At 40.1% G+C, this 25,364-nt stretch overlaps 1 protein-coding gene across 5 annotated transcripts in view; it reads right to left on the reverse strand.

Moving 5' to 3' along the window:
- Window positions 1-25,364, reverse strand: part of AAGAB (alpha and gamma adaptin binding protein) — a 73,973-nt gene that overhangs the window by 17,486 nt on the left and 31,123 nt on the right. For all 5 annotated transcript variants that reach the window (XM_081511846.1, XM_081511845.1, XM_081511844.1 and 2 more), the window contains one exon: window positions 17,111-17,194. In XM_081511846.1, the coding sequence (XP_081367972.1) occupies window positions 17,111-17,194 (84 nt within the window). The remainder of the gene's footprint in view (window positions 1-17,110; window positions 17,195-25,364) is intronic.

Genomic DNA, 25,364 nt, shown 5'->3' on the forward strand with positions numbered 1-25,364 from the left:
TTACACAAGGTGAGCAAATTGATGTGGATAGAGACACCTAAAAAACCCTACCAAGGTGTATAGGCATTTCTAACCACTTAACTTCCCAGACCATTTGAAGGCTTTAATGCATACAGTGGAAACTCTGATCTCTCTAGAAGTTTGACCTTTACAGTGAACATAGTGACATCTGGGAATTTCCTCCAAGGACAGCATATTAAAAAACAGAGACATTACTTTGCCAACAAAGGTCTGTCTAGTCAAAGCTATGGTCTTTCCAGTAGTCACGTATAGATGTGAGAGTTGGACTATAAAGAAAGCTGAGCGCTGAAGAATTGATGCTTTTGAACTGTGGTGTTGGAGACGACTCTTGCGAGTCCCTTGGACTGCAAGGAGATCCAACCAGTCCATCCTAAAGGAGATTAGTCTGAATATTCATTGGAAGGACTAATGCTGATGCTGACACCCCAATACTTTGGCCACCTGATGAGAAGCACTGACTCATTTGGAAAGACCCTGAAGCTGGGAAAGATTGTAGGTGGGAGGAGAAGGGGACAACAGAGGATGAGATGATTGGATGGCATCACCGACTCAATGGACATGAGTTTGAGTAAACTCCAGGAGCTGATGATGGACAGGGAGGCCTGTCATGCTGCGGTCCATGGGGTCACAAAGAGTCGGACATGACTGAGCAACTGACCTGAACTGAACTAAGAGCTTAGTATGTACCACCTGATCCTTCAGCTCATTGTTTCTCAGCTGTTTTCATCATGGCCCCTAAAGGAAAAACTTGTTTCCTTCTGTACTTAATAACCAACACTTCTGACATCAGATGTGTGGTTTTTTTCCCACATCAATCAATTCTCCAGTTCTTGGAGGACACCAACTACATATCCTACAATTTAAGGCAATTCTGACACTACTCCCCATAGTTAGTGGAGAACTCCCTGCCCCACAGGTTCAGTTCCTCATGAACCCCTCCTCAGGTTTGATAATTTGCTAGAATGCCTCGCAGGACTCAGGAAAACAGTTTACCTACTAGATCACCAATTCATTATAAAAGAATATAACTCAGGAACACCCAGATGGAAGAGCTGCATAGAGCAAGGTATCCAGGCATGCCACCCTCCCAGCACCTCAATGTGTTAACCAATCTGGAAACTCCAAATTGCACTGCTTACAATTTGACTGGAAGTAAATCACTGATTAAATCATTGACCATTGGTGATTAACAACCTCTAGCCATTCTCCCCAACTCAGAGGTTGGGGGTGGGGTCGAAAATTCCAACCATCTAATCATGTGGTTGGTTCCCCTGATAACCAGTCTCCCATTCTCAGGGGCTTTCCAAAAGTCATTCTATTAACATAAACTCCAGTGCAGTTTAAAGGGGTCTGTTATTGAATTCACAGAAGATACTATTTTCACCTTGACTGCTCTGGAGTTATTTCAGGATCCAGGACAAAACCCAAATATTAATTTATCGTATTTGGAGCTCTGTGCCAGGAGTTGGGTACAAAGACACGCCCCCTCAGGGCCTTTCTAGACATTTGCTTCCTAATTATGATATACCCTCTCCACTGAACTATTAATATCACAGATACACTATATCTATAGTTATATATTATATGCGTACCTATGCTTTATATATAAAGAATAAATTATATACACTACCATATGTAAAACAGATAGCCAATGGGAGTCTGTCGTATGACTCAGGAAACTCAAACAGAGGCTCTGTAACAACGTGGTGGGGGGTGGGGGGTGGAGGGGTGGGAGTGAGGTTCAAGAGACAGGGGACATATGCATACCTATGGCTGATTCATGTTGATGTATGGCAGAAGTCAACACAATTGACCAATTGTAAAGCAATTATCCTTCAATTTAAACAAAAAATTTTTTAAAAGTAATGAAGCTTTCACTTATGAAACAAGACATTGGTAGGGCCAAGACTATGAAACCAGGTTATTATAAGTTAACCCAGAAATTTTACCTCTATATCAAGAAGATTTATAAATCTCTCTCAAGAATAACAATTTGTCTACAATGGTAGTACTATAATTAACCTGTTTCCTTTTACAATGTGAAATTAAGTAACAAATTAACTGAGCACCTACTATGTACAAATAAACCTTAACTCAAACTAAAGAGAATAATCCATGGTGACTCTGAAGTGAAATAATTTAAAATAAACTATCTTTCATTAGGCATAATGGGATAGTTATTACAGTAACTATCCAGAAGCCTTAGCGGTATTTTGGATTAAGTGCAGAACAATGGGATAAAGTTAGTAACAACACCATGTCAGACAACCTTTTTAAAAGGATTTATTTAAAATGCAGTCAGTGAAAAAGGTACAAAAATTCACATATGATCATTACTTCCTGCCTGTCTCATTACAAATCTTACTCATGGCAGCAGAATGCCTCAGCTTGAGAGAGTTGTGTAGGGAATGAACTCATCTAACTCTGCCAATAACTTCCCATGCAGCCTGGGTAAATTATTTAACTCCCCTGTGTTCATTTCTCTCACCAGCCAATAATGTAGATCCACACACTGCAATCCCCTGGAGAAGGGAATGGCAACCCACTCCAGTACTCCTGCCTGGAGAATTCCCAACCAGGTGGGCTACAGTCCATGGGGTTGCAAAGAGTCAAACACAACTGAGCAAATAACACACACACACACACACACACAGTAATGGAAAAACACACAACACTCCTGGGTCAGGAGACCTGCCCTCTTGTCCCACCTTAGCTACTGATTCACTGTGTGGATGTGGGCAAGTCACCTCTCTTCCCTGAGGCCTCGTTTTTCTGCATCTATGAAAGGAAGATGTCACGCCAGAGGCATGCATAGTGATTCTATGTTCTAAATGCTTCCCCTGGCTAACTCATATACACTAGCATACCAAACAAAACAATGTCTCTTATTAAATTTTATAAAATTCAACAATATGCAATCTGTACAGCCAGTACAAGACTTGATAGAAAAAAATACTGCATAGAAAAATATCGGGAAGTAAATGTTCAGTTCAGTTGCTCAGTCGTGTCCAACTCTTTGCGACCCCATGAATTGCAGCACGCCAGGTCTCCCTGTCCATCACCAACTCCCTGAGTCCACCCAAACCCATGTCCATCGAGTCGGTGATGCCATCCAATCATCTCATTCTCTGTCGTCCCCTTTTCCTCCTGCTCTCAATCTTTCCCAGCATCAGGGTCTTTTCAAATGAGTCAGCTCTTTGCATCAGGTGGCCGAAGTAGTGGAGTTTCAGCTTCAACATCAGTCCTTCCAATGAACATCCAGGACTGAATTCCTTTAGGATGGACTGGTTGGATCTCCTTGCAGTCCAAGGGACTCTCAAGTCTTCTCCAACACCACAGTTCAAAAGCATCAATTCTTCGGCGCTCAGCTTTCTTTATAGTCCAACTCTCACATCCATACATGACCACTGGAAAAATCATAGCTTTGACTAGACAGACCTTTGTTGGCAAAGTAATGTCTCTGCTTTTTAATATGCTGTCTAGGTGGGTCATAACTTTCCTTCCAAGGGTAAGCGTCTTTTAATTTCATGGCTGCAGTCACCATCTGCAGTGATTTTGGAGCCCAGAAAAATAGTCAGCCACTGCTTCCACTGTTTCCCCATCTATCTACCATGAAGTGATGGGACCAGATGCCATGATCTTAGTTTTCTGAATGTTGAGCTTTAAGCCAACTTTCTCACTCTCCTCTTTCACTTTCATCAAGAGGCTCTTTAGTTCTTCTTCACTTTCTGCCATAAGAGGGGATCGGGGCAGACAGGCTGAAACTACAATCACGGACAGCTAGCCAATCTGATCACATGGACCACAGCCTTGTCTAACTCAGTGAAACTAAGCCATGCCATGTGGGGCCACCCAAGATGGACAGGTCATGGTGGAGAGGTCTGACACAATGAGGTCCACTGGAGAAGGGAATGGCAAACCACTTCAGTGTTCTTGCCTTCAGAACCCCATGAACAGCATGAAAAGGCAAAAAGATAGGACACTGAAAGTTGAACTCCCCAGGTCAGTAGGTGCCCAATATGCTACTGGGAAGTAAATGATTGTTCTCCAAAAGAAAAGCCTTAAAAGTTTAGGCCAAGTGCCTTCCTAACTTGAATCAGGCACAACCGTCATTCAAAAGAATTCACTGCAGTCCTTTTTCAATCATTTCTCTTTTCTGCCTGGATCATCTCTTAGTGGAATGTACTCCATAAATTACCTCCTAGGATTTGGGAAATCAAGTCCGTATGTACCCTATGCATACCCTACACTACATATTCCAATTAAATCCTTTCTCAGCTTTGGTTTTTCCAAACTCATTATTTTAGACAATCTCCATTCTTCCCATCCCCTTGATCATTTCAACAGCTCTGAGCTAAATCATTTCCACTGGAACTTTCTTCACCTCTGAGGAGGACAGGGAAGAAGAGTGATCAAAATAAAAGCCAGTAAATAGGGAGATGTGGGGAAAATGCATTAGAAAGAAAATTTTCACCACTGTTCTCAGCTCTATGTCACAAAGTAAAATATCCTTTCCCCAAACTACCAGACTAAGATATTCTATCTTCTGAGAATTAACAGGCCTGTTCTCTAATTTCTCTATGCAATTTACTGCTTCTAGGACTGCTTCATAAAATATTGAAGTACCTATTATTAGAAGCATTCAACCAAAAATGGTGGACAATCATCTGGCAGGGATGCTATAGAAACCATACCTGTACTGGATAGAACAGACTAGCTCAAAAGTTCCTATCAGTTTTCTATCTAAATGCATTCGAGAGATATATCACCTATCAATCAACTGAGTAACACTGGCTTACTAGTTAAAATGATTATCAATGGGAGCCAGGCAAACACCTCGAGAAGATGTGTGTTGTGTCTAATATACAGTCCCCTACTCCCACTGGGTCACTGGATTAAATCACTTCTAAAACTGCCTTTGAATATAAAACCCTACCGATACTTTCACACATATTTGAAGGCCAAGCATCTGATACTTCGCTACCACCATCCAACCTATTATCCAACCATTCCCCTTATTTCATCACAATTTTAATTACTGGCTCACTGTCCTTTTCTCCAATACTATTTGTCTGATTCTCAGAAAGTTCAATATACATACTGATGGTCCTTATAAGAACTTCACTCTTGGTTCATTAAAGTTCCATTTTACAGATGTTGTCCTCAACCTATTTCAGTCAAATAGTCACATGGTCATAGGCTAAGATCTTATTATTATCAATTACAACCCCTCTGTCATCTTAATTTCATGCATCTCATTCGCTGATCACCACTTATTTTCCCAGCTTATTATCCCCACTCCCTTATAGGAGATCAAACCAATTATCCTTCAGCTTCACTGGGACCTCAAAACTATCACCTTTTCCCTGACCCTCTCCCCACTGATTTTCTCTCTCCCTTTCTTACCCAGCTTAAATTCGTTGATCAATCATTATACTCATTCTCTTATGGACACAACCTAATCCCTTTCTTCTCTCTTACCATGATATCCTTGCTTGGTAAAAGTTCAACTGTTGATTCCATGGCTGCACCCATGTACCTTAAGGCAGCCAGGGAAAAGACCCACCCCTCGACTCCATCCCCCCACAGGCACATACACATACCCATGCTGCCTGTGCTTGGCTTCACTTTAAACATATCACATCAAATTTCAAGTGGGCCCCTTCGTGCCGTCTGGCAGTCATTTATTTTTAGTATTTTATCTTACATCCCTAGGATCACCTACTCTCTCATTCTCCTAAATAACTTTCACATTTTCTTCTCTCTCCTCAAATCCTAATACAACCTCCTTCTGTCCTGAGTTGATAACCTGGCTTCTTACTTCACTGAGAAAACAGAGGCAATCAGAAGAAATTTCCACAGATTTCCATGCCACATCTCCCCACCCAGCAACATCTGTGCCCACATACTCCATTCTGCCTCTGCACAGATCTACTTCCCCCTCCCATCCACGGCCAACCTCTTCACTCCCCCACTAGAGCCCGCCCTCTCTTACCTACTCAAGAATAGCCTTCTAGCACTCCTCCCTTCTCTCTCCTCCAACAGTTTTCTCACTTTTTACCAGATTGTTCCCTTCAGCCTATGAACATGCTGCTCTTGATCTCATTCTAAAAAAAATAATAAACCACACACTTCTCACTAGCACCCACCTATTTCTTTGTTCCTTTTTCCTGCAAAATAAATTTTCAAGAGTGGTTTTCAGTCACCATTTCCAATTCCTCTTCTCCCAATCTCTCCTAAAACTACTTCACCAAAACTGTTCTCCTCAAGTCCACTGATGATCTCCACATCGCTAAATCTGAAGATCAGTTCTCAGTTCTCATCTTACTTGATCTGTGAGCAACATCTGGCACAGCTGACCACTCCCTCCACCTTGACAGCCCTCCACTTGTGCTTCCAGGACCCTGCACTCTTGGTTCTCCTCCCTCGCCTGTCACTCTTTCTCTGTGTCCCTTTCTGGTTCTTTCTCTTCTCCCCATCCTCCTCATGTTGGAATGTCCCTGGGCTAAGCCCTTGGTCCTCTATTTACTACACTTACTCGCTTGGCGATCTCATGTAGGCTCAAGGTTTTAAATGCCATGCATGTGCCTCTCCATGCATCTAGCCAACTGGCTACTTGATATCTCCACTTGGAAGTCTAACGTCCATTTCAAAAGTTAACATGTCCAAAAGTAAATCACTGATATGTCACCCTGCCCCTCAAAGTCGGCTTCACCTGCAGCTTCCTCACTGCAGTTGATGGCATCCTTTTCCTCTGACTGCTCAGGCCCGCATCCTGGGGTCCTCCTTGACTGGCCTCTCTCTCTCATCCCTCACATCCAAACCATCAGGAAATGAAGCTGGCATGACCACAAAACAGATCCAGAATTTGACCTTTCCTCACTCCTTGCATTGCTACAACTCTGGTCTGTGTCACCACTCTCTCTCAACTGGAATATTGCAATCACCTCCTATGAGATCACCTTGGTTCCTCCTCACCGCCACCGTCTCTTCTCCACAAGGCAGCCAGAGTGCTCTTTTCAGACCTCACGTCAGATCATGTTACTCTTCTACTCAGCAAAAGCCCTGCCAAAGTCCCTGGCTGACTCTGAGCAAATACGAAAGTTACTACGATGGCCTGTGAGACCCTGAATAATTGGTCCAACATTATCCCCTGACTGTGCTCCCTCCTCAGCCACAGTGCAGTCCTCGATATTCTTCAAACACACCAGGCATGGATTCTCTTCAGGGCCTTTGCTGTAGCTATCCACTCTGCCTGCTAAGCTATTCTCCCAGATATCATATGGCAAATACCTCATCTCCATCCTCAGATCTCAAGCTCTTAAGATCAACCTTAAGACTTATGCCTATTTAATACTGCAATCTACCCAACTATCTCAATATCCCTAACCCTGATTTATTTTTTTTTTCATCATCACTTATCATCTTCTAGTATATTGTACAAGTTACTAATTAGGCGTATTGTCTACTGGCTAATGTGTCCCATAGTAACCACTTGATAAATATTCTTTGGACTTGCCTGGTGGTGCAGTGGATAAGAACCTGCCTGCCGATAAAGGGGACATGGGTTTGATCCCTGGTCCAGGAAGATCCCACACGCCGGAAGCAACTAAGCCCATGTGCCATGATACTGAGCCTGTGCTCTTGAGTCCACGAGCAGCAACTACTGAAGCCCATATGCCTAGAGACTGTGCTGTATACAACAAGAGAAGCCACTACAATGAGAAGCTTGTGTACCGCAATGAAGTGTAGCCCTTACCTGCCACAACTAGAGAAAGTCTGTGCAAAGCAACAAAGACCCAGCCCAGCCAAAAAGTAAAAGTATTTTTCTGAATGAATGAATAAACACTTGAAACTGGATCTTAAAATTATGAAACAGTGAGAAATCTGAGGTTGACAGAAAACAAACTCGTATGATTTAGCTACACCTAAGGTCTCAACTGTGCCCTAGACAGGTAGCTACTTATAAAGGCTGTGTTATTTCTTCCTGGTCTCAAGGAGATCTTGTCATACTAGAAATAGGTACCAAGGAAGTACAGAGGACAGGGCTCACTATTTTCACCTTTGCCTCTAGGTGACTCTACCCTGGGCAGAGTCCTATCTGTCCTCTGGCTATGTAAGTCAGAGGAGTGACCTGTGAATATTACACGATTCATGAATGGGAGAAAGCAAATCAGTCAGAGGGCTAATAGCTTTCAAAATGCCGAGTTTACTCCTGTGGATTAAGCACAGACTCTTAAAAATTAGAATTAGAGGACTATCATCTATGTCAGTGGTTCTCAACCAAATTGTGTATCTGAATTCCTGAGGCACTTAAAAAATACTGTAGCCACCCTTCCCTTCTAAGATAAATGGTCTGGGTGAGACCCAGACAGCACAGGTCATAAAAGCTTCCCAGGAGATCTCACTGTACAGCCAGAGCCATGGATGGAGACCAACCTCCTTTTCGAGATTAAAAATAAAGCCTAGACAGAATAAGATCCACATAAGGTCACACAGCTACGTAGAAATGTTGGGACAGGACACTGTCACCAGACTCTTTAGAGAAATTTCATTACAATATAGTAATTTATAAGGCTACACTTTACAGTAGTTAAATGCATGAGACTTCAAAATTATAAAGATCTAAGTTCAAATCAGAGGCTTTGCTATTTCACAGCTAATATTAGTGGTTCTCAAACTTTGCTGCATATTATAATTACCTGGGGATAATTACCTGGAGAAGATGTTTTAAATCTCTATGCCTAGGCCTTACCCCACAACAGTTAATGCAGAATCTCCAAGAATGAGATTCAGGCATCAGCACTTTTTAAAGTTCCCCACAGTGATTCCACTGTGCAAACAAGTTTGAGAACTGATGACTTATATGACCTTGGGGAAATTACTTGACCTCTTTAAGCCTAACTCTTTTGGATATTGTGATTAAATAAGATGATGTATGTGTATCAGCAGCTCATTAGTATGGTTACCATCTCACTGCCTTCTCCTACCAACATCCTTCTAACAGTACTATCATCATTAACAATACTATTCCCTTCTTTACTCCCTTTCTTTTTTCCTTTCTCCTTCCAGCCTTCCCTTTCTACCTTCTTACTGAGATATCATCTATATATACATAACATTCACCTTCTTTAAAGTATGAAATTTGGTGGGTTTTAGTATATTTACAAAGTTGTGTAGCCATCATCACTATATAATTCTAAAACACTTATCACTCCAAAAAAGAAATCTCATACCCCAAACCACCCCTCCCTGCCCTTGGGAACCACTAATCTACTTTCTATCTCTATGAATTTAACTATTTTGAACACTTCACTTAAGTGGAATCGTTAAAATATGTGGCCTTTGTGTCTGGCTTTTTACATTTAGCATAATGTTCTTGAGGTTCATCCACGTTGTAGCATGCATCCATGCTTCGTTTCTTTTTATGGTTGAATAATATTCTATCATATGGATGTTGTTTTCAGCAGTTATTTCCAATTCAGCATTTGTTTCCACTTTTTTTGCAATTATGAATAATGTTGCTAGAAACATCTGTGTACAAGTTTTTTGTGGACATATGTTTTCAATTCTCTTGGGTAAAATACCTATAAGTGGAATTGCTGGGTCATATGGCTTACTTTTCTGAGAAACTACTACTGTTTCAAAGTGGCTATAGCACCATTTTACATTCTCATCATCAGTATATAAGGGTTCTAATTTCTTCACATCCTCACTAATGCTTCTTAATGTCTCTTTAGATTATAGCTAACCTGGTGGGAATGAAGTTGTATCTCATGTGGTTGTGTGACTTCCCTGATGATTAATAATGTTAAGCATCTTTTCATATGCTTACTGGCCATTTGTGTACCTTCTTTGGAAAAATGTCTATTCAACTCCTTCACCATTTTAAAAATTGCATTGTCTTTTTATTATTAAGCTATAAGAGTACTTTATACATTCTAAGTACTACATTACATGCAAAGATGGGCACCAATAAAGACAGAAATGGTATGGACCTAACAGAGGCAGAAGATATTAAGAAGAAGTGGCAAGAATACACAGAAGAACTGTACAAAAAAGGTCTTAGTGACCCAGATAACCACGATGGTGTGGTCACTCACCTAGAGCCAGAGATCTTGGAGTGTGAAGTCAAGTGGGCCTTAGGAAGCATTACTACGAACAAAGCTAGTGGAGGTGATCAAATCCCAGCTATTTCAAATCCTAAAAGATGATAATGTTAAATTGCTGCACTCAATAGGCCAGCAAATTTGGAAAACTGAGCAGTGGCCACATGACTGGAAAAGATCAGTTTTCATTCTAATTCCAAAGAAGGGCAATGCCAAAGAATGTTCAAACTATGGCACAGTTGCACTCATTTCACATGCAAGCAAGGTGTGCTCAAAATCCTTCACGACAGGCTTCAACAATACATGAACCAAGAACCTTCAGATGTACAAGGTGGATTTAGAAAAGGCAGAGGAACCAGAGGTCAAATTGCCAACATCCATCGGACCATAGACAAAGCAAGGGAATTCCAGAAAAACATCTGCTTCATTGACTACGCTAAAGCCTTTGACTGTGTGGATCACAACAAACTGGAAAATCCTTGGAGATTCTGCATTAACTGTTGTGGGGTGAGGCCTAGGCATAGAGATTTAAAACATCTTCTCCAGGTAATTATCCCCAGGTAATTATAATATGCAGCAAAGTTTGAGAACTACTAATATTAGCTGTTAAAGAGATTAGAACACCAGACCACCTTATCTGCCTCCTGAGAAACCTGTATGCAGGTCAAGAAGCAAGTCAGAACCAGACATGGAACAATGAACTGGTTCAAAATTGGGAAAGGAGTACACCGAGGCTGTATACTGTCACCTGTTTATTTAACTTATATGCAGAGTACATTATGCAAAATGCTGGGCTGGATGAATCACAAGCTGGAATCAAGACTGCTGGGAGAAATATCAATAACCTCGAGATATGCAGATGACACCACCCCAATGGCAGAAAACGAAAGGGAACTAAAGAGCCTCTTGATGAACATGAAGGAGGGTGAAAAAGCTGGCTTAAAACTCAACATTCAGAAAACTAAGATCATGGCATCCAGTCCCATCACTTCAGGGCAAAGAGATGAGGAAAAATAGAAACAGTGACAGAATCTTGGGCTCCAAAATCACTGCAGACAGTGACTGCAGCCATGAACTTAAAGGTGTTTGCTTCTTGGAAGAAAACCTATGATAAAGCTAGACAACATATTAAAAGCAAAGACATTACTTTGCCAAGAAAGGTCCATATAGTCAAAGCTATGGTCTTTTCAGTAATCGTGTACAGATATGAGAGCTGAACCATAAAGAAGGCTGAGCACCAAAGAATTGATGCTTTTGAACTGTGGTGCTGGAGAAGACTCTTGAGAGTCCCTTGGACAAGATGGAGATCAAATTAGTCAATCCTAAAGGAAATCAACCCTGAATATTCACTGGAAGGACTGATACTGAAGCTCCAAATCTTTGGTCACCTGATGCAAAGAGCCAACTCACTGGAAAAGACCCTGATGCTGGGAAAGATTGAGGGCAGGAAGAGAAGGGGGCAACAGAGGATGAGATAGTTAGGTGGCATCATAGGCTTAATAGACATGAGTTTGATCAAACTCCAGGAGATAGTGAAGGGCAGGGAAGCCTGGCGTGCTACAGTCCACGGAGTCGCAGTCAGACACACTGAGTGACCGAACAACTGGATCCTTATCAGATAAATCTATGGTTTACAAATACTTTCCACCATTCAGAGGACACTTTTCTAAGTATACTTTGAATTACAAAAGTTTTTTAATTTTGATGAAGTTCAATTTATCTTTTCTTTGGTTGTTTCTGTATCATTAACATGTGTGTGTGTTTGTGTTTCCAGCTGCACAATATATCCCTCATTTTTTTTAGTAGTTCAAGTATAGTTGATTTCCCTGATAGCTCAGTTGGTAAAGAATCTGCCTGCAATGCAGGAGACCCCAGTTCAATTCCTGGGTTGGGAAGATCCGCTGGAGAATGGACAGGCTACCCACTCCAGTATTCTTGGGCTTCCCTTGTGGCTCAGTTGGTAAAGAATCCACCTGCAATGTGGGAGACCTAGGTTTAGTCCCTGGGTTGGGAAGATCCCCTGGAGAAGGGAACTACTCACCTCAGTATTCTGGCCTGGAGAATTCCATGGACCACACAATCCATGGGTCACAAAGGGTTGGACACAACTGAGCAACTTTCACTTCACATAACTGATTTACAATACTGTGTTAGTTTCAAGTGTACAGCAAACTGATTCAGTTTTACATATGTTTATACTCAGATTATTTTCCATTATAGACTATTACAATATATTGAATATAGCTCCCTGTGCTATACAGTAAATCTTTATTGTTTCATGCAGTCTATATCTGAAAATCTCATACTTCTAAGTTATCATTAACTTTATTTTTTCTATTTACCCTATTGTATGGAGCCCATCAGCTTCCAGATGTCAGTTTCTTGCTTCAACTGCCAAGCCCTGTGGCAGACAGTGTTGCTTGGGGAATTTTGAAGGGAAGAGTCTCAGGACAAGTGGTCCTGGAAGCTGTTAAGGCCTTACCTGAATTCCTCAACCCATGCCAGCTGTCTATGAGCCCCAAGGTTCCAGGCTGGCAGGCCAAAACTTTTTACCAAGTCCAAGCTCATAATGCTCATGGCATGACAGATTAATAAATCAAGAGACAAGTTGTTGGGACAAGGAATAACAACTTGATTTGCAAAACCAGTAGGCCACGAAGGTGGTGAAACTAGAGTCCCAAGGAACCATCTTCTGTATTATTAACTTTTAAGGAAAAGACCAGGGGCAAAAACTTACTAGGCTACCTACTATAGCAGGGTAAGTTGTTCAGACTTGCAATAAGCAAAGAATTGAGCTTGCCATTCATTTCAATCAGGAAGTCCCATTGAGGAAAACACATTCACTTTATCTTGGTTGAAAGCAGGAAGAAAGTTATTCATTTCTAAGCTTTGAATTAAGTAGATTTTCAGATTGAGTATTTGACGTTTGAATGCCTAGTGGCCAATAAACTGCAAAGAAATGAAACTCTAGTCAGATCTGTACTTTTTCAGGGATATTTGCCATAACAGCTAAATTTTCACAGTCCTTATTAGAATTGGAAATGTTTTTCCCAAGCTGAGCACATTTAAAATGCATTTTTAAAAGATTTTCAAGCTAATACTTTTCTGAATCAAAATTAAAGACCAATATGACATAACCTCAATGATCCATTACTGCTTGACAAATACTAAATAGATAATACATATTTCAAAATAATTAACTGAGATTATATAACTGGCAATGTAATAATCCCAAAGAATCAACTGTGATTACAGTAATTTTTCTAACGAAAACAACAACAGAAAAACTAGTCATTAGTGTCCTAAAGGGAGAAGTGGCACCACTCCACCTCTCCCCGTTTTACATTCAGTGTGGTATATACTATATTACATATTGTCAATTTCTGCCACAAGAGTCCACTGCTAATTTGTTCACAGTTTCTTTATTTCCTCCCTCTGTACAGATTTTGAAAATTTTAAATGCATTTTTCATTAACTGCCATAATCATATGATTCCCCCATAACCTGTTCATGTGGTGATTTAAGTAGCTTTTTCTTATATTAAAGAATCTTAGGTTCTTGGAATAACTAAGTCATGTTATATTCTTTTTATGTATTTCAGGGCTCGGGTTGCTAGTATTTTGGTTAAAATCATGACATCTATGTTCATAGAGGAGATAGCCTCTAATGATTTTCTTTACTGGTATTATCTTTAGGGATTTGGATCATTTTAACCTGGCCTTAGAATGAATTACGCATGCTACCTCTCTTACTATTCTCTAAAATCCTGTGTAAAAAAACTTTGGTTGAATTTCCAGCAGAAAAACAAACAAAAAAGAACACCTCCAATACCTTTCTTTACTTTGTCAACTAACTTCCTGATTTAAAATTTTGGGGGGTTTAAAAAGCTTTGAGTAGTGATGGCTGCACAACAATGTGAACGTATTTAATGCCTCTGAACTGTATACTTAAAAATGGTTAAAATGGTAACTCTTATGCTATGTATATTTAATCACAATTTTTTAAAAGAGAAAAATAAAAGGAGAGAAAGAGAAAAATAAAAGGATAGAAAGAGAAAAGGAGGGAAATGAAAGAGAAAAAAGAAGTAGAAAAGATGGACACCTGCAAATAAACAAAGCAATCTGAGCACCTGCTAGCAAGCAACATCCAAGAACAGCCTGCTGGGAGGCAGGCACGGTCCACTCAGCCCACCAGCAAAGCTAGGACCTGCAGAGAGCACAGGAGGTAGGGCAACCCTGGAACAGTAATATGACCCCCACCAAATACTCATACAGAGTTTTGTCTCTAATCTAAGATGTGGGGTTACACAAGGATGTCCTCCACACTCCCTAAAACTTGGGTTGCATCTAAATGTCACTATATTTCCATACCTAGGGCTCCTTCGAGAAAGAAGAGAGTTAAGTTTTCTTCATACCATGTAGGTCAAGATCCTCTTAAAAATGGAATTAAGCTAACAGCAATATTTGAGATTTGGTTAATACCAAACCAATATATCACTACTGCAGAGAAAAAAAATAAAGCAAAGATGCTTCAAGGCAAAGACCGTGAGAAATCCAGTGTGCCTCTTGGCTTTGCAGTTCTCTTAAGAGTATTGTTTAGTGTCTGAACAGCATATTTTGTTTTCCAGAAAATACCTTTGACCATAATTCCAAAGTAATAAAGTGTGTTCAGTCCAGCTTCTAAATTTATAGCTATAAATGTAAATTATAAGATGTGCGTGTGTGCATGCTAAGTTACTTCAGTCATGTCCAACTCTTTGCAACCCCACGGACTGTAGCCTGCCAGGCTCCTCTGCCCATGGGATTCACCAGGCAAGAATACTGGAATGGGTTGCCATGACCTTCTCCAGGGGATCTTCCTGATCCAGGGATCGAACCTGTGTCTCTTAAGTCTCCTGCATTGGTAGCTGGATTCTTTACCACTAGCACCACTTGGGAAGCCCACAGTACTTCTTTAATGTGTAAACTTGGGGGACAGATTTTTCAAAAAGTGATTGAAACCAAATAAGCTCTCCTGAAAATATTTCTCATGAATATAACAAGCACCACTGAATGTAACTGTATTCCACATTGATCCAGTTTATGTACCATACCGTAAGTGTATTTTCATAGTGATGACAGTCTACAGCAATGGTTCACCATGGTAAATTTTCAACAAGGATTTGCTGAACGAATGAATGAGAACCAAGCCTTAGCTGGAGTCTGTTTTGGTAACAGGAAGATGACAACATAGGCTGAAATCTATTTTTTTTTAGAACTATCATTGCCTTAACTTGATTGCTACTGCAACAGAATAAAGTCTAATATCTTTGGAATTCAACATAATAGACCCATTAGATTTTCCCCCAGAAAAAAAAATTAAGTGAAAGGGAGGAAGGAGAAGGAAAGGGGAGAAAAGAATACCTTTCTATGCCAGAAGCAAATTCTCTCATGATGCATGGCTTAAATTAGATCTCAGGTAAGCTCAAAAGCCCCCACCTCACTTTACTCTCAAGTGTCAACGGAAAATTGAGATGAAATATTTCTATTTTTATAAAACCGATTTTCCTTTATCTCAGGGAATATGGGATAAGGTCACTTAAACATGATTTTTCTCATTCTTTTCTTCAGTGTTTCACCTAGAATAACATACTTGTTGGGGCAGCCAAGTGCTACAAAAAACAAGAACACTACACAGGCAGTGATTCCTATAGAGATATGTTATAGGTTGAATTACATCCCCCCTACGAATTATATGGTGAAGTTCTAACCTCTCATACCTCAGATTGTTACCTTATTTGCAAATATAATTAGTAAAGATGAAGTCATGTTGGGGTAGGGTGGGCTCTTAATTCATTATGACTGTTATCCTCATAGAAAGAAGACAGGGACAGAGACCAGCACACAGGGAGAATACATGTGAAGACTGCAATTACGCTACCAGAAGCCAGAAGAGACACCCGGGGCAGATACCTCCCTAGCACCTTCAAAGGGAACATAGCCCCTGCTGACACCTTGATTTCGGACCTCTGGCATCTAGAACTGTGAGACAATAAATATCTGTTGTTCTAAGACTCAAGCTGGTTGTACTTTGTTACTGCAGCCTCGAGCAAACTAATACAGATAATAAGAGGCTAATGTGTACCAACTAGCCTGTTGGCTTCAAACTGCACTTCAGATCCAGCTTCTCACCCTATGGCTGCAGCCACAGGGGCCTGGTCTCCTGACTTCAGGCTCTACCTCTATCTGCTTCAGCTGCCAAACCCACCACAACATCAACCTTTCAAAGGTGCCAACTTCTTTGCACCACTTGTTAAGAAGTCTCGTAATGACTCACCACTTCCTATAGGAAAAAGCTCAGATTCTCCTGCCTCAAATACAGGCCTCTCTCCCCTAAGCTAGGTCCAACTGGTAGGCAAGTTTCTGAGAAACCCTAAAAGATACAACCACCATTCTTGAAGACATGCTCCCTCCACTTTTTGCCACTCTCTCGCTTCACCAACCCAAATCTTGACCATCCCGTGAAGACAACTGCTAAGACCTGCTTTTGTCTTGAAACTCTCTATACTCAGGCCCACAATAAATAAAGGCCACATCTCTGGCCCCTCTGCCTCTGCTGCTTGGATCAGGCATTCTGTTCTCACCAAAGACTGCCTTGCACAGTTATCTAGCATTTTAAAAGTACACACTTTGATTCCTCTGTTGGCCTATGAGCTCTGTAAGGATAGAGTTCATGCTTTACAACTTTGGGGGTATTTCTCAAAGCCAAAGACAAGGCCAATCATATTAAACCTAAGTTCCAAATTCTTGTTAACGATTAAACATATATTTTAAATTCTTAGAAATGTTTATTTTGGCTTTCCCTTCAACTGGGGACTTTAAAATGGAACAAATATACAGATTTCATATAATCTTAATGCTTCCACATATATCTGAATAATTTAAAACTTAGAAAGAACAGAGGAAAAAAATCCTTAGGACGTTTAGTCCCAAGTTACTTACCATTCTTCATCACTACATTGGACCAGACGTTGGCATTCAAGGCTTGAACAATTCGCTTTACTCCTGTAGATTCTGGGAAGTCATCTAATCAGGGAGGGGAAAATATATATATATATACACATATATACACACACACACTTACACTACACACACACAAATATTTGTATATATTCATCCCTCAGTATTCATGGAGGACTGGCTCCAGGACTCTCTCCCCACCACAGATAGCAAAATCTGCAGATGCTCAAGTCCCTTATATAAAATGGCTTAGTATTTACATATAATCTACCCGCTGATCAATCCCTGGGTCTGGAAGAACCCCTGGAAAAGGGTACAGCAACCCACTCCAATATTCCTGCCTGGAAAATCCCATGGACAGAGGAGCCTGGCAGGCTGCAGTCCATAGGGATGCACAGAGTTGGACATGACTAAAGTGACCTAGCACATAATCTACCCGCATCATCCCATATACCTTTTTTCCTCCCATATACTTTAAATCATCCCTTGACTACTTATAATACCTAATACTATGTAAACTTTTTCGAACCCTCTGGATTTTTTTTTCTGAAAATTTTCAGTGCTGTTGGTTGAATCCATGGATGCAAAACCCTTAGATACAGAGGGCTGACTATATGTGTACATCTAGGACTGTGGGCCACAGTCCACACTTCAAAATAACTGACAATTATCTTGCCTATTTAGTTGTTATTTCACACTATAACTTACGTAAAAAGGAAAAAAAAAAAACAAAAAACTAAGAAAATACAAAGCTTAGAGCTCCTGATAAGAATATTCTAGAAACTGGAGCGTGAACAAGATGGCAGAGTAGAAGGATGTGGAGCTCACCTCCTTCAACAAATACATCAAAAATACATCTACACGTGGAACAATTCTCACAGAACACCCACTGAACACTGGCAGAAAAACTGAAAGGGGAAGAAAATTTCCACATAACCAGGTAGGACAAAAGAAAAGGAAAAAAGAAAGAGAAAGGAATCAGGACAGGACCTGCATCCCTGGAAGGGAGCTATCCAAGAGGAAAGGTTCCAATATCCTGGGAAGTCCCCGCACCAGCAGAGAGATCAGCCAGGACAGAGTGGGAGCTTTGGAGCCTCAAAGGAGAGTGCAGCAACTGGCTGGAGAAGGCAAAATGGAGACCGACATAGACAGGTGTGGCCGCCCTGCACTACCCAGTCTGAGACACATGTCTGCCAGTGCAGGTGGGGGCTGGGTGCTGCACCTCAGGCTTTGGAGGTCAAACTCAGGGGGAGTGCTGGGGCTGGCTGTGCAGAGATGGCCTGAAGGGTTGGAGTATAGTACGCCCACAACCAAAGGTGCATGAGGAAGAAGCCGGGACCAACACAGAGGCAAGGTGCCACTGTAGGGGCCACGCAAAGGGAAAGGCAGGACTGCTTTAAGAGCTTCTTTCCCTGCACACACAGTCTCAGACTTCAGGACACTGCCTATGCAAGCTCTGGGGGCAACACAAACCACCACAGGCACAGAGAGATCCAAGAGCAGGCGCCAGTCACTGCCCCTGCCACTGTGAGACCTAGGAGTGCACAGGAGCTGCCGTCACAGGCCCTGGGAGTGGGCATCAGCCAATGCTGCCATCGGCCTGGGAGAACACATGAGTGACAGCATCTGTGCACCCCTATCAGGGGATAACAGCCAGCACATGCTGAGGAGAGGCGGAAGGCATCCACATAAAAGCAGCTCTTGCACCGAAAACGTTAAACCCACACAAGCTACACAGAGACACTCCCACAAATAAATAGCCTTCCAAGACCACAGTATATAAGTTTCTCCTAAACTCAGAGTAAGAGAAATATATGTAAAATGCAGATGCAGAGGAACCACTACCAGTTAAGAGACCAAGAGAATTTCCCTAAAAGAACAATTAAACAGGCCTCTTCAGTGTAACAGACTCCAAGTTCAAAAAAGAGGTAATGAACACACCAGAGGAATTAAGAAAGGCTATCGACAGAAATGCATATTACTGTAAAACAAACAAACAAATAACTAGGAACTATGAGGAGGAGGCAAGAAAATTAGAAAGTTCATTTGCCAAGATTAAAACTAAGATCAAGGCAATGACTAGCAGAATGAAAAAGTGATCTGGAAAATAGAATAATGAAAATCATCCATTCAGAACACAGTAGCCAGAAAGCCAAATGAAGAAAAAAAGTGAAAATAATATAAAATACTTATGGGATAACCTGGGCTTCCCCAGTGGCTCAGCGGTAAATTCTCCTGCAATGCAGGAGACACAGAAAACGTGGGTTCAATCCCTGGGTTGGGAAAATTCCCTGAAGAAGGGCACTGCAACCCACTCCAGTACTCCTGCAGGGAAAAACCCATGGACAGAGGTGCCTGGCAGGCTATGGTTCATGGGGTTGCAAAGAGTTGGACATGACTAAAGCAACTGAGCATGCATGCATGGGATAACATAAAGTGTGCCACTCTATGATAATAGGGACTTCAGACAGAGAAGAAAGAGAAAAGGGGATTGAAAACGTGTTGGAAGAAATTATGGCTAAAAACTTTCCAAACCTAAAGAAAGAAACAGATATCCAGATACAGAAAGCCCAAAAGTTCCTGAACAAGATGAACCCAAACAGACCTATACCAAGACATAATCAAAATGGCAAAAGTTAAAGACAAAGAGAAGATTCTAAATGCAGTAAAAGAAAAACAGAGAGTTAATTATAAGGGAACACCCATAAGGCTATAAGCTGATTTCTCTACAGAAATAATGCAGACTAGAAGGGAGTGGATAAACATATTTAAAGTCTTAAAAGGGAAAAATCTGCAACCTAGAATGCTCTACCCAGCAAGAATATCATTTAGAAGAGAAGGAGAGAGAAAGAATTTCTCAGACAAGGAAAAACTAAAAGAAAAGAGCAATACTAGACTTATTCTAAAAGAAATATTAAGGTCTTATTATAAAAGAAGGAAGAAGATATAGAAAAGAGAAAATCACAATTGTAAAGTAAATCATTTAAATAAGCCAGTATACAGACCAAAAACAAAAAAAAAAGGCTTTAAATCTATTTATCAAAGCAATGATAAACGTAAGGAATAGCAAAAGGATAAACATGAAGATGTAACTGAGGACATAAAAATGATAAAATGCAGGGTAGGAGAGTAAGAAAATACAGATTCTTTCATTTGAGCCTATATGACTACCAGTCTAAAAGCAAGCAGATACAGGAAGGGGTTAACATACTTGAAAAACAGGGTAACCACAAATCAAAAACATACAACAGATTCACAAAAACCAAACAGAAAACACAAGCATAAAATAAAGAGAAATCATCAAACCACAAAATAAAAAACGAAGAGACAAAGAAGAAACACAGAATCAACTGGAAAACAAAGTTTAAAGTGGCATTAAATACATATTTACCAATAATTTCCTCAAATGTAAACAGACTGTTCCAATCAAAAGACACAGGGTGGCGGACTGGATTAAAAAAACAAGAGACTATGCCACCTACAAGGCACCCTTGTAGGCACTACAAGGCACTTTGCACTTTAGGGCAAAGAACACACAGATTGGAAGTGAGGGGATGGAAAAAGATATATCATGCAAATGAAGATCACAAGAAAGCAAGAGTTGGCAATACTCATGTCAGACAAAATAGACTTTAAAACAAAAGGCATAAAGAAAAATAAAAGAGGGCACTATATGCACCCAATACAGGAACACCCAAATACATAAAACAAATACTGACAGACATAAAGTGAGAAATTGATGGGAATACACTACTACTAGGTTGGCCAAAAAGTTCCTTCGGTTTTAAAGTAACAATAACAGACCTGTTTTTCATTTTCACCAAGAACTTTACCGAACAATGTATTCACTATTTTGTTCTACTATCTTCTGCCATTTTTCAGGCAACCTCATAATTCCACCTTCCTGAAACTTTGTATCTTTTTGAGCAAAGAACTGTTGCAGGTGTCTTTTACAATCATCCAGGGAATTGACATTTCTTCCATTAAGAGAATTTTATAAAGATTGAAATAAATGGACATCCAAAGGTGCAATATCTGGTGAATATGATGATGAATCAGAACTTTCCAGTCAAGTTGTAACACTTTTTGCCTAGTCATCAAAGAAACATGTGGTCTTGAGTTATCCTGATGGAAGATTATGCATTTTCTGTTGACTAATTCCAGACACTTTTTGTCTAGTGCTGCTTTCACTTGGTCCACGTGGGAGCAGTACTTATTGGAATTAATTGGTTTTCCAAAAGGAGCTCATAGTAGAGGACTCCCTTCCAATCCCACATACACACAACATCACCTTCTTTGGATGAAGACCAACCTTTGGTTCCATGATCTCTTGCTCTTTGTTCTCTTCCACTCCACATTACTGTACAGTATCCACCTTTCATTGCTTGTCACAAATTGTTTTTAAAATGGAACTTTTCATTATGTTTAAGTAAAGTCACATGTGAAAATATGATCAAGAAGATTTTTTTCACTTATGTGGAACCCAAACATGAAAACCATAAAAGAATACTATGAACAATTTTATGCCAACAAATTCAACAATGGAGAAGAAATGAACAAGTTTCCAGAAAAATACATTCCATTAAAACTGAATCAAGAAGTTAATTTGAAAAGACGGATCACTAGAAGTGAAAGAGAATCTGTAGTTGAAAAAACAAAAAACAAAAAATTCCCTACAAATGCAAGTCCAGGTCCAGATGGCTTCACAGGTGAATTGTACCAAACATACAAAGAACTTTTACCAATCCTTCTCAAATTCTTCCAAAAGACTGAAGAGAAGGCAACACTACCAAAGACATACTATGAAGCCCCCATCACCGTGATACCAAACTAAACAAAGATACCACCAAAAAAGAAAATTACAGGCCAGTATCTCTGATGATATTATGGAGTACAAAATGAAGCAGGGCAAAGGCTAATACAGAGTTTTCCCAAGAGAATGCACTGGTCATAGCAAATACCCTCTTCCAACAACACAACAGACGACTCTACACATGGACATCACCAGATAGTCAATAGTGAAATGAGATTGATTATAATCTTTGTAGCCTAAGATGGAGAAGCTCTATACAGTCAGCAAAAACAAGATCAGGAGCTGACTGTGGCTTAGATCATCAGCAACTTATTGCAAAATTCAGGCTTAAAATGAAGACTGTAGGGAAACCATTAGGCCATTCAGGTATGACCTAAATCAAATTCCTTATGATTATGCAGTGGAGGTGATGAATAGATTCAAGGGATTAGATCTGGTACACAGAATGCCTGAAGAACTATGGACAGAGGTTTGATACATTGTACAGGAGGAGGTGATCAAACCATTTCCAAGGAAAAGAAATGCAAAAAGGCAAAATGGTTGTCTGAGGAGGCCTTACAAATAGCTGAGAAAAGAAGAGAAGTGAAAGGAAAAGGAGAAAGGGAACAATATACCCAACTGAATGCAGAGTTCCAGAGAATAGCTAGGAGAGATAAGAAAGCCTTCTTAAGTGAATAATGCAAAGAAATAGAGGAAAACAATAGAGTGGGAAAGACGAGAGCGCTTCAAAAAACCGGTTACCAAGGGAACATTTTATGCAAAGATGAGCACAATAAAGGACAAAAATGGCAAAGACTTAACAGAAACAGAAGAGACTAAGATAGGTGGCAAAAAAACACAGAACTATACAAAAAAGATCTTAATGACTCAGATAACCACGATGAAGTGTTCACTTACCTAGAGTCAGACATTCTGGAGTGTGAAGTCAAGTGGGCCTTAGGAAGCATCACTACAAACAAAGCTAGTGGAGGTTACAGAATTCCAACTGAGCTGTTTCAAATTCTAAAAGATGATGCTGATAAAGTGCTGCACTCAATATGCCAGCAAATTTGGAAAACTCAGCAGTGGCCACAGGACTGGAAAAGGTCAGTTTTCATTCCAATTCAAAAGAAGGGCAATGCCAAAGAATGTTGAAACTATCGCACAATTGCACTCATTTCACATGCTGGCAAGAATGCTCAAAATCCTTCAAGCTAGGCTTCAGCAGTACGTGAACCAAGATTTTCCATATGCACAAGCTAGATTTAGAAAAGGCACAGGAACCAGAGAACAAATTGCCAACATCTGCTGGATCATAGAAAAAGCAAGGGAATTCCAGAAAAACATCTACTTTTGCTTCATTGACTATGCTAAAGCCTTTGACTGTGTGGATTATGACAAACTGGAAAACTCTTAGATGGGAATACCAGACCACCTTACCTGCCTCCTGAGAAACCTGTATGTAGGTCAAGAAACAATAATTAGAACTAGACATGGAGCAATGGACTGGATCAAAATTGGGAAAGAAGTACATCAAGGTTGTATATTGTTACCTTGATTATTTAACTTATATGCAGAGTATATCATGTGAAATGCCAGGCTAGATGAGTCACAAGCTGGAATCAAGATTGCCAGGAAAAATATCAACAACCTCAGATATGCAGATGACACCATTCTAATGGGAGAAGTAAAGAGGAACTAAAGAGCCTTGTGCTCCTTGGAAGAAAAGCTATGACAAACCTAGACAGTATATTAAAAAGCAGAGACATCACTTTGCTGAGAAAGGTCCATATAGTCAAAGCTATGTTTTTTTCAGTAATCATGTACAGATGTGACAGCTGGACCATAAAGAAGGCTGAGAGCTTAAAGACTGAGCTTTTGACCTGTGGTGCTGGAAAAGACTCTTGAGATTCCCACAGACAGCAAAGAGATCAAACCAGTCAATCAATCCTAAAGGAAATTAACCTTGAATATTCATTGGAAGGACTGATACTGAAGCTCTAATACTTTGGCCACCTGATGTGAAGAGACTACTTATTGGAAAAGACTCTGATGCTGGGAAAGATTGAGGGCAAGAAGCGGGCGACAGAGGATGAGATGGTTGGACGGCATTACCGACTCAATGGACATGAGTTTAAGTAAACTCTGGGAGATACTGAAGGACAGGGAAGCCTGGCGTGCTGCAGTTCATGAGGTCACAAAGAGTCACACATAACTTAGCGACTGAACAGCAATAATGATCTTTGATGAACACAGACGTAAAATAGCAAACTGAATCCAACAACACATAAAAAAGATCATATACCATGACCAAGTGGGATTCATCCCAAGTTCACAAGGATGGTTCAACATATGCAAATCAGTCAATGTGATACATCACCTCAACAAAAGATAAAAACCGCATAATCATCTCAATAGATGCAGAAAAACCACCTGACCAAATATAACACCCATTCATGATAAAAACTCTTACCAAAGTGGGTATAAAAGGAACATATCTCAATACTATAAAAGTTATTTATGACAAGCCCACAGTCAATATAATATGCAACAGTGAAAGGCTGATAGCCTTCTCTTTAAAATCTGGAACAAGGAGGCCCACTATCATCATTCCTATTCAACACAGTATTGAAAGTCCTAGCCACAGCAACCAGACAAGAAATAAAAGGTATCAAATTACAAAGGAAGAGGTAAAAATGTCATTATTTGTAGATGACATGACATCATATCAGAAAATCCTCAAGACTCCACACAAAAATTACTAGAATTGATAAACAAATTCAGCAACTTAGCAAGATACAAGATTAACATACAGAAATCAGTTGCATTTCTTTACACTAACAATGAAATATGAGAAAGGGAATGTAAACAATCTCATTTAAAATCACATCCAAAAAATTACCTAGGAATAAACCTCATCAAGGAGGTGAAAGATGTACTTATATGCTAGAAACTACAAAATATTAATAAAGGAAATTAAAGATGCAACCTAAATATCCATAGGCAGAAGAATGGATAAAGAAGATGTGGCCTACATACACAATAGAATATTACTCAGCCACCAAAAGGAATGAAATAATGCCATTTGTAGCAACATGATGGACCCATGTTGATTTGTATTGTACTTTAGATTCCACATGTAAGTGATATCATATGGTGTTTGTCTCTCTATGACTTACTTTGCTTAGCATGTTGTATTATTTGAAGTCTAAGAGGGTTATGTGTGATACACACACATCCTTTTTTAATGTTCTTTACTGATGATTTAAAGAAATGGAAAGATATCCCATGCTATTGGATTGGAAGATTTAATATTGCTAAAACAGCCATACTAAATTGGGAGACTGGGACTGATGTATAAGCACTGCCATATGTAAAACATCTAGCTAGTGGGAGCTCAGCTCAGTGTTCTGTGATGATCTAGATGGAATGGGGAAAGGTGGG

This window comes from Giraffa tippelskirchi, chromosome 7 (genome assembly GCF_054371585.1).
Source record: "Giraffa tippelskirchi isolate mGirTip1 chromosome 7, T2T-mGirTip1v1.2.pri, whole genome shotgun sequence".
NCBI lineage: Eukaryota > Metazoa > Chordata > Mammalia > Artiodactyla > Giraffidae > Giraffa > Giraffa tippelskirchi.